The sequence below is a fragment of the Dermacentor silvarum genome, chromosome 11 (genome assembly GCF_013339745.2).
Source record: "Dermacentor silvarum isolate Dsil-2018 chromosome 11, BIME_Dsil_1.4, whole genome shotgun sequence".
Lineage (NCBI taxonomy): Eukaryota > Metazoa > Arthropoda > Arachnida > Ixodida > Ixodidae > Dermacentor > Dermacentor silvarum.
The window spans coordinates 67479526-67490488 of record NC_051164.1 but is presented as its reverse complement, the minus strand read 5'-3'; the positions used below and the strand labels follow the sequence as shown (position 1 = coordinate 67490488).

The window sequence follows — 10963 nt, the reverse complement described above, 5'->3', positions numbered from 1 at the left end:
GACTATGAAATCTGTTTCTACATTGAATTAATTTTTTTAATAGCAATAAAGACGTGTTAAAAACTGGCTGCCTACGTAGATGCGAGGGAAGTGTCTGTCCTAGTATAGCACACATAAGGAGCTTTAGTAGGCCATTCTAGCCTAGATGCCCATGAGATGGGCTGGTTGCTGGCTTTTTGCAAAAAAGTGCTTTGCCAGTGCCGCCCTTATAGCTTGGCCACTACCAGCACATGATTCTGAGCAGGCTGTTCGTGGGTGGCATCCCACATGGCTACCTCTTGCTCCCATTGCTGCTCTACTCGTTCTTGGAATTCCTCACATACATTGTGCAAAACACAGCATGCCCTAATGACCAATCTGGCAGTGTCAAGACTGCATTCCATGCGCTTCATAACAAAGCGAAATCTGGCTTTCATTCGTCCAAAAGCATTTTCCACAATTCTTCTTGATTTTGACAAGTTGTAATTAAGTGCATATTCAGGTGTGTTTGGTAATGCATTTGCGTATGGCTTTTGAAGATTACATGTCAGTGAAAACGCCTGATCGCATAAAATAATAGGAGGTACATGAACACCTTCAATGGCAACTGTTTGACGTTGAAATAAATCACTTTCAATGAGCTTCCGAAGTGTCGACCTGCCATAAACAAATGCATCGTGGCATCGCCCAGGAGAGCCGACGTTTGTGTAGCGGAACCGGTAACGGTGGTCGACCATTGCCAGCAGGATCATACTGTACCTGCAGACAGAACGAAATAAGTGTTAGACCAACAGCGATCAAAAGCAAAAAAATTCCAATCATTTGCAAATATGTTCATACTTCAAAGAAACGAAATTCTACACTATTCAAGAAACTATGCAATAGTAAACAACTGCTGAGAGAACATAAAGTGCGTAATCATGTTACTGCTTTGAAAGTATGAAGGCATAGTCGAAAAAATCTCAACTCACCACCCCTTGTAGTTGTGGTAATCTGAAGCATGTTCTTTCGGAGGCGACACCGGGAAATGGCAACCGTCGAGTGCCCCAACGCCTTGCGGGAACCCAGTCATGGCATGAAACTCCCTCATGTGATCTTCAATGTCTGCAGGTGCAGGCATCTTGAGCCAGGCTTCCTCAAGGTTTTGCAGAACGGCTGCACAGAACTCCTTGTATATTTTGTTCACTGTTGAACGGCCAAGTGAAAATAACTCTGAAATCGTCCTGTCTTCCGCAGTAGAACACAAACGGTAGAGAGCGACGGCGACTCTTTTTTCCACGGAAATGGCCTCGGTCATTACAGTATCTACACGTTGCAGATCGCTGCGACAAGATTCCACGATATACCTGAACGTGGCTGGTGAAACACGAAAACACCTCTTGAAGTGCGCTTCTCCCAAATTAGGCAGGGTGTCTTCAAACCACCGCTGGTTGCGAGGAAAGCGCCATCGAGATCTGGCTGTTGCGCTCAACATGGTAGCGACGGCAACTAAGTTGAACGAGTTCGAAAACATCTGAAGCTCTACGTCGCAGATCTGACGTTTCACAGCTTCTCTTTGCTCTTGGAGTCTGCGACGTTCCGCACGATCTTTTGCGCGGAAACATATTAACGCAGCTAACAGGAGTTGTGCTCGACGAATTTCCTCAGGTTGGCGTTGCAACAGTCGCGATAGAGCAGGCGCCATTTTGTTTATGGGCTCCGGATTTGACATACATTGGCCAGAGTTACTATGGTCGATTCTAAAAGACAGTAAAAAAAACTCACGCTAACCGTACCATAGTATGCTTATTTGTACATTTCACTGTTTACTACGGTAGTTTTAAATGCATAAACTTCAAAATGCATATTTATTTTTTAATTAATACCCTAAAATTGCTCACTTCAGAAGACGCTGCCATCGACACCATCGTGACAAATGTCATTTAACTACGATGTGTGGCAGCTCCGCCGAAAAAAATGTCATTCAGGAACTTAAGGCCTTAACTACTGAATGCCATTTTCGGCGCCCGTGTGGCACGGGTATAAAGAACCTTGTAGGTGCATTAGGCAAGTTATTCGCGCTCGCACGACTAGTGATGCCGTCCAGAAGTGTGCTGGAGGACACTTTTCTCATGTCTACATTGAAGTGGGCAGATATAGAAGATTTGTTGTGCCAAGAAGTGTTTCAGTACACGCGCTGAGACCCGCTGTCACTGCGTGGCTTCCTCGACATCGACGGCATCGACAGCGGGCAATTCCGCACATATTTTCGCTTTGAGAAACATGATGTGCAAAGACTGCAGCGTGCACTACGACTGCCGGAAGTTGTGTCAACGGCGCAGTGTGTCCACATTCCACGAGTTGAGAGTCTCTGCCTAAAGCTGCGGCGGCTGGCATGTCCCAACAGGCTGCGGGAACTGGAGCCGCTCTTTGGGCGGCATTATTCAGTGATATCGTCAGCCACTAATGCGGTGCTCACACATATTGAAAGCACTTTCAGCCACCTTCTATGAAATGTGAATAATCACTTATGGCTGGACCTCGCTAAACTGGAAGTTTTTTTCCCAGGTAAGCAATCAATTACCTGCCAATTCGTATTCAGCTATATTACGGTCATTCGCAGGCCATGAATTCCAAAGGGGAATCAAGAGCCAGAATTACATAATCAAAGTGGAACACAGCATGTTTTAGGCGTCATCTACTTTTGCGCCATCGTTTGCACGCACTGACCTCCACTAAAATTAGTTTGTGCGTCCTGGCTGCAGAGGCAGGGCACGTAGAATGTCGAGCCGAGCCACGACAAGCCGCACGCAATAAATACAACATGGCCACGCCCTTTTGTTGTACAGTGCGACTAGATTCGACTGCGACTGGGGATGTGTGAATTGTGAGCTTTGCGTTTTCCCGGAGTTCCTGCATAGTGCGAATTTGAGGCGAACATATCTGTATATTTCTGTGACATCATATTCCGGAGAGAAGAAATCCGTCAGACCTGCGGCATTTCAGACGCGAGTTTCAGGGTCACACGCTGCTTATCAGAGCTGCGTTTCAGTGTCGTGTGCTGCAAAATATTTTTCATCGAAGATGTCAGGAGGAAAGAAGCGTTCCTTTATTACGGACTGAAGGAACCCAAGTGTCTCCGACTATGCAAGTTGGATTAGGCCTGTGGAATATGATCCGCACCAAGCCATGTGTACAGTTTGCCGCAAAATATTTTCGCTGAGCAACATGGGTCACACGGCTGTTTTAAGTCGTGCCTCTAGCAAGAAGTACATTGCTGCATTAAACTTCCTCAAAAGTGCTTCCCAGCCAAACCTATTATAATTTTTTAAGAGCCCGACGGACGCCTCGCATGGCAGTAGCGCTGAATATGCGCCTGCTGCTACCGAAGATGCAGTGGCTACAGCTCCTGTGCAAGTGTCAAAGGGTGTTTTTTTTTTTGTTGAAGAACGTGACTAAAGCAGAAATGATTTGGCGTCTTAATACCATAATGACACATGGATCTTGTCATTCTGCGGCACTTTTCCACTGCTTTCCACTTCTGAGGTGGCTGTAAGACAAGTTAGGACACACCATTTGCCATTGCATTGCGCTGCACTTTCGGAATATGTTGCTTTCGAGCCTCGTCAATGTGACTTACCTGGTAGTCTGTTTCAATGAGTCGCTAAATAAGGTCACCCAGAAACAACAAATGGGTGTTCTCGTTAGGTGCTGGGAAGCTGCTGACGACAGCGTCAAGACTCGATACTTGATGTCTTGTTTCTTGGGTCACACGTGCGCTGAAGACTTGGCATCAGCTTTTCGGAAAGCCGTGCAGGAAATCAAAGGATACAAAATTCTGCAAGTTTCTGAGATCTCTGAAGGAAGAGCTTTTTGAGTCAGATGACAGCCGTATCCTCGACATAGGCAGCTGTGGCCTCCATGTAATCAATGGTGCTTATAAAGCTGGCCATGTTGAATCTGGCTGGGATTTGATATCATTTCTTCGAAGCGCCTACAACTTGTTCAAATGAGTTCCCGCATGTCGCACAGACTTAATCAGCCTGATGGGATGCTCGAAATTTCCCATGAGGTTCTGTGCAGTGAGGTGGCTGGAGAACAGTAGTGTAATCTGTAGGGCACAGGAGATTCTGCCATGCATCCTTGCATTTGTGCTGCAGTGTAAAGAAAAAGCACATAAGAGGTTAACGTGCTCAAGCTACAAACTGGTTGAAGAGGCTGTGTCTGATCACTCTTGTCAGCAAAGCTATCCTTTGCTCTTTCTATTGCCGAGGAATTGGAACCCTTTCTGAGTGAACTTGAGACGGATAAACCAATGGTTCCATTCCTATCAGCAGCACTAGAGAGCATTCTGCGTTCACTGCTGTCAAGAATTGTAAAACGGGAACTTCTCGATGGTGCCGACACAATCGCCAAGTTGATGAAGATAGACTTAAGCATACTGGAAAATGTAACAAATGTAGCCGCATTCGAATTTGAATTTTCGGCAAAAAACGATCTCTGCAAGAACAAGAAGTTGTCACAGCTTGCAGTGTTGAATTTCAAGAAATGCTGCATGTCATTTGTCAAGGCTTGTGCACAGAAAGTGGTGGAGAGATCGCAAGTGAAGTACAAATTGGCTGTGGGTGCAAGCTGTTTGGACCCTGTCTGTGCAGTCTTTGCAGGCTGGCCCCAGGCAGCTTACTCTGGCACGAAGTACTTGCCGAGCACCATTGGATGATTGGCTTGCAAGCACAGCGAACCCATTGCTCCTACGTGAAGGTGTGGTCAGAAAGCGCTGCACAGGCACAACTGACACATTTCAACTTTGAAGCAACAGAGGCTGGATACTCTGTGGACAAACATATGTTCTCAGGATCACAAGGAGCTGCAGTTCTTTGTGAAACTTGTCTTGTGCTTGTCTTGTGCCTGTTTTTGCTTGCCATGTTTCATACCTTGAAATATGTTATTGACACTTTTTGTGCACATTACGCAAGTTCAATATTTGCTGTCTGTTATAGTTGATAAGTTCTCGCATTTTCTTTTTTGCTTTTTTCTATCTCTTATTCTGTGTATGCGCCAATTTCATCGGTTCTTGCCTCTCCGTTCCTGGAACCTCATTTCAATGCTTACTGCAGTAGTATTGTGTCCTGCTAATTTGTATGATCGCCCACCCCTCGTGTCAAACCACCTCAATAGGGGTATTTGAGGTATTGTGAAAAAACAAATAAATAAATAAACAAAAATCTCACAGCAACGCTGCGGTAGAGAGGCTTTTCTGTCAACAAGGCGTGCCTTGTTGAGAATTCGAAAGAAGAATCTCTCGTAGCACAAAGAGTAGTGTATGATGCGGTCTTGGCGGCAGGTGGCGTAGCTGAAGTAGATATTACCGACAGGATGGTCAAGACAGTTCGCAGTGCCTACAGCGTCTACAGAGAGCACATGGAAACAAAGAAGCGAGATCGACAGGAAACAACTGAATTGGAGAAGAAGAAAGAGAGAGCAGCATTTCCAATTAAAGAGCTGCAAGAAAAAAAGCAAAGGGTGCTCACTGAAGTGCCAACTTGAAGCTTCTATTTTTCAGGATGAAATAAACTCACTCAAACCCTAATTAAAGTGCTTTTCAAGAATGAAGGCAGTTGCAATAAATATGTTTTCCTCGACAATGAAACATCTTTTCTTTATGCTTTTTATATGCTTCACGAACCATTTCCACAAAATGGCGTCTGTTGTATAGCTCAGAGAATTGTAGCTAAAATGGTCAAGGAAGACCTGCAAAAGTCAAGGAAATTGAATTCTGCAATTTACTAGAAACCCTGCTTGACTCGTTTAACTCTGCTTCCTGTGCGCTCTGATCGCGTGTAACAAGTCGCGGCTGTCGGCGTTCGAGAATGGCACTGCTATGGGGCTGCTGCGTTGCCCAGGGGGCGCTGCGAAAATAGTGCTAAAAAGCGCCCTCTGTCCGAAACTGGGTAGTACCAAGCTCGGTCGTCTGCTTCGGAAAGCACGTTTACAATATGGACCCGCCACTTTCGGTTGTGTTGAACCACAGCTTGCAGCAAATATCGGGCTCCGAAGATTTTTTTCAGGGGTGGCACGCTGCGTAAAGGCAAGAAATTAGGCAACGCCGAATACGTGTACGCCGTTCAAAAAATAAGCGGTGAAGTTTTAGCGCAGTGTCAATCGCAAGTGAAGCGAGTCACGTACGAAGTTGAACTTCAGGTAAGGTTTGCATGCTGCTAGATTCAAGCGCACAAGCGCAAGGAAATGCTTGCTATAAATGAATTCACAGCAGCGATAAGCAGCCATCATGTGTACGGAACTGCTCGAGTGCACGACGGTACGCGCCGCGACGGCAGCGATCTTTCAGCATGCCGCTATGTACGAACTGCTCGAGTGCACCATTGTATGCGCCGCTACGGCAGCGGTATTTCGACATGCTGCAAAACCCGCGGGCCTCCTGTAATCTTTGTTGACTGCATGCCCCTAGACAAGTAATTATGCCTGCGCTGTAGTAGCGGCATCTGTCCCTTTAGCAAATGATAAATAAATGATGTATGATGATAAATGAGCTCGCAGTAACGTACGTGCGAATCGCGCTGCAGCGCGAGCTCGGGCGCTGCTCACTTGATGTAGCTTTTCATGACAGCGCTCGAACATCGATGTGCTGTAATCAATACTATCTTGCTGTGCTGCCTCAACGTGCTGGCTTGAGGTCAAGGATGAGCATATTTAACTCTCTAACCTGTCTGTGCTGCTCGTAATGGGGTAGTGAATTGTCACCGAATCAGCTCGACCATTTGTGGTCATTTGCACACACCTGGTCACTTCACCACTTCGCACCTGTCGAATTGTTAATTGTCGCTGTGGCCAGGTTTCGAATCGTGAATCACCAGCCATCCCTGCTGCTATGTCGGTCTGCCATTTATTAGTGATTATCTGAAGTGAGATATTGGACTTGACCTGAATTATATACTGCATCTCTCTTTTCACTGCTTGCTGTGATGCGCATTCCCTCGACATGATCTGTGAATTATGCTATACATCTCTCACTTTTTGCTGCTTGCTGTGTTTTGCATTCCGAACTTTTTGGTGCTTGCCACGGTACACTTTTCGCTGCTTTGCTGCTTGGTGTGGCAAAGCTGCCTATGCAGGGACGTACTAGACAATTTGTGTTGTAGAAAGCATGAATTATCGTTCTACGCATGCACATGCGGCTGTTCCACTGCATATATTAATTTTTTCAGCTTTCACCTCAGCATGCCATAATCTCAAGCAAATGCACATGCAAGGCTGGCCTGGGCAAATGCAAGCATGCTGCTGCTGCGGTGCTCTGGGTGAATGAGTTCCAGCAGGCATCATGTACAGAGGTTCCACAAACCTGGGGACGCCCTTCACAAAAGCCGAATATACCTAGATGAGATACCGAAGAGCTCTTCGGTCGTAAGTTTCACCATTCGTCCTTGAGCTTCTTCTATATGTGAAGTTTATGCCTGCACATACTAGTTATCATATGCTGTCTGTTGACATGAACTTTATATAGTACAGTAGGACCTCGCTGATACGTTCCCGCTTAATATGATTTCCCGGCTCCTACGTTCGCAATCGCGAAAAATAAACATAACCCCATAGAGTAATGTGTTAACACATTCTGGTTAATACGTTCCCGGAAAATACAATTATTCGGCAGTAATGTTCAGCATTGTGGCAAACTGCGGTCGTATGTTACGTTCTGCAGCAAAAAATTATCATTCAGGTGTGCAAAAAGGACACTCTCATGTGCTTGTGAAGTGCTAAGTGGCAGACAGCCGCTGTGCGGCTTCTCTGCAGTGCTCAATCGCTGCGTTGGCTGAGACGTCGGCGCCTACACGCGTGTTCCGGCGCGACGCTAAAACGGCGACCTTACCATTTGAGAGACGAAATTTTCGCCGCAGTATTTGTTTCTTTCTTTTTTTATTTCTCCGCGCGGCATTGAGGGGTTTCGCCTAAGCTTTTGCTTTATGGCGGTGTCTGAGCATTGCCAGTCGGAGGTGCCTCCACGTGATTTGGCGTGCTGCTAAGAGCATTGTTGGTGCGTGGTTATGTTCGAATTAACCGTCACAAATGCTTTCGCGTTCGAATTACCGAGCGTTCTCGCCCATTGGAATACACTTAACTTTGATGGGACCACAGCGTCAGTTCGAATTAAGGAGATTCGACTGTAACTATGTTTTACAAGAAATAAATGTTTTCTGCCTTTGCACCTCAATATGGGCTTGTCAGCTTCAATTTTTACTGGATTCGGATCGTACGTTTTCCCGGATCGTACGTTTATTTTTCGCATATTTTTTGAAAACATATGAACGAGGTTCTACTGTATATTGCAACTACCATTTGCAAGTTCGAAGAAGATATTCATCGGAGGCACATGTCGCGACCAGGTTCCCCCATCATACGCTCATGAACATTTTTCTGAAATAGCCTGTCCTCACAATAATACTCAGAAATTAGCTTCAATGAGTGCCTCACAAAAAGATGAGATCACGCGGCTTTCATTCAGTAAAGAAACAGTTTTGCAAAATTCGCACTTGTCACGTCTACAAGAAATAACATGGGAGGCAGACATGCCTGTGTACCCTCTCAGACACCTACAGTGCTGACCTCAATCTCACAATGCAAACTGACTATGCAAATGACTATAAAAGAAAGCAAGTTTTTTTTTTTTCTAAAGTGCTGTGCTCACAGGAGGATGCCGAGGAGATTGCTGTAGGTAAAGTCCTGCAGGCTGGCTGCAAAAGGTAAATAAGCTGTGATATAAATTCAGTGTTTATGAGTTTACTGCATTGTAGGATTTTTAAAGATAATTAGAATACACAAAATAGGCAGAAAATAGAAAATTACCGTATATGCTTGCGCAATTAACGCACTTGTCTTTTCCCCCAAAAATCGAAAAAAATTAAGTTGGGGGGTGCGTTTATTATACGAGGTAAATTGCATGGTAACTTCTTTGAAACAGCAGAAATTAAGAACTAAGACGGTAATTATATGAAAAATGCATTAGATAACTTGTCTTCGCAGTAAAAATAGACAAATACACGTAAGGTATTTGCAAACCGTAACAGCATTTTATTGCATCGAAACTACCAAACCGTCGTCCAAGTCGCTGCCTGCTTCATCCACTTTGTGGTTCCTTAACAGTTCGACCTCGCAGCCGCTTCCGGCCGTCTGCCGTTATCGCAAGCATCACATTGAACCGCAGCTTTTCAGCAAGCCTTTGGACACGCACGCTGTGTGCGTCTCTTCGCTCTACCGTCCTGCTCATCGGCATGTCAAAGTTTATTGGTATCTGATCAGTGTTCCCGTTTTGTGAGCAGATAGGCTCTCTGTCCTACAACAGGTGAATAACTCGACTTTGGGCCCATCGCACACAGCGGAACCAAGGACAGGTAGAAAAACGAGCAACAGACTATGGCAACCGTGTGCCGGCCGCCCCTCCTCTCCCAAGCGCCGCGACCTGCCACACATCGTGTGCCCGCTCTCTCCTTTAAGTTGGAGTACAGTCCGTTACCTGCGGAGGGCCAGTTGCCGTTTTTCTTTCTTTCTTGAGCCTGCACGGTGCCTTTGCGCCAGCTCTGGCGGCAAGCATGCGGTAAGAGCAGGCTGAGCATTATCGCAGTCGCTGCTTCCGTCAGATCCCAAGCGACCGTGATATGCGCAGCCTACCGTATGCTTACCGCCAGTGATCATGGCTTTGCCATGGACGGGCATCGAGATTAAGCGCGCTTGCTTTCAACACATGTGCAACAGTAAAATATCCCAGTCTCTCCGAAAAACTATGGCACGGCCGTTCGATCGTGGGACTGCGCAGTAGCCAAGTGGTGCGTTAATTATGCAAGGGAAAAAAAATTTCACATTTTTCGCGTCCAATTTGGGGATGTGTTCATTAGGCGAGTAAATACAGTATTTCATGGCTGTTTCCGCAGGTGGCACTATGAATGCACGATCCAGCTGTCAAGTTCAACCGCCCATGCAGTAGTCGCTAGAAAGCTGCCATTGGACTCTCTTGGCGAACAGATTAAACACAGGAAGCCCTTCTTTGGGAAGGCCGCTATGCACGGTAAACTGAAGGCAGCATGCAAATAAATTCTAATGAGCTGATTTTACACCAGTGCACAAAATATTGTTAATTCCTTCATTTCTTTAGGGCGAAAGACGGAAGCTGTAGCCAGGGAACAGTTTGAGCAGAAAATAGGAGGGCCTGTCTTGCAGGAGTGTGGTGAGCTGCATCAAGGTCTGTAATGCTGGAAAAATTGGCATGGAAATTGCAATGACCACCGCAGATTTTCAGTTGGGTACATATGCGTGTCTCCTTTTTTTAGGCGGTACATATTTCTGCTGTAAGAGTGAGAAGTGCTACGTCAGAAAGGAGCTTTTCTTCTGCTTGAAAGTCGGCAACTGCATGAAAGCTAAACTCATGATTCTAAAGGGTTTTCAAAATTAAGCTTTACGGAATTTTTAAAAATCGCTTGTGGCAGGTAGCATAATTCTCATAGTTGAGCTGGTTTATTCGAAGAGGCGGACATTAGCACGAGAAATCGAAACACATATTCAAATAATTAACAAAAATTGACTAATGAGCTTTTTAATTACTTTACGACACATATTGCAATTTACAAATTGTAGGCGGTAGGCGGTAAGTTTGCAAGACGCATCCACTTGAAATTAATCTCCAGGATGACACCAGTTTCGAGATATTATTTCCCAAAGGGTGGGACTTAATACATGGGTTTCATAATACACAATTACTTTTGTGCTTCAATGTATGAAACAACAATTTGGTAAAAAAAGTAAGTGGAACAACAATGTACTTTTGCGACGAGTTTGATGGTGCATATCTCCAAACTGGTGTCATTGTGGAAATTCATTCCAAGTGGATACGCCTGACAAACTCTTTACCAGCTACAACTCGTAGATTACAATATGTGTCGTAATGTAACTAAGAAGTCAATCAGTTCGATTGACTGATTGAGGTGTTTCGATTTCTCGT

The 10963-nt window shown here is 45.3% G+C and overlaps 1 protein-coding gene across 1 annotated transcript; it reads right to left on the bottom strand.

Moving 5' to 3' along the window:
- Window positions 1-206: 206 nt before the first annotated feature.
- Window positions 207-1545, bottom strand: LOC119432642 (uncharacterized). Its single transcript, XM_037699801.2, has 2 exons — window positions 951-1545; window positions 207-738 (listed from the first exon to the last, which is right to left on the bottom strand). Exons 1-2 carry the CDS (start codon window positions 1490-1492, stop codon window positions 207-209), a joined length of 1074 nt encoding a protein of 357 aa, XP_037555729.1. The 5' UTR covers window positions 1493-1545.
- Between the last annotated feature and the right edge of the window lie 9418 nt (window positions 1546-10963).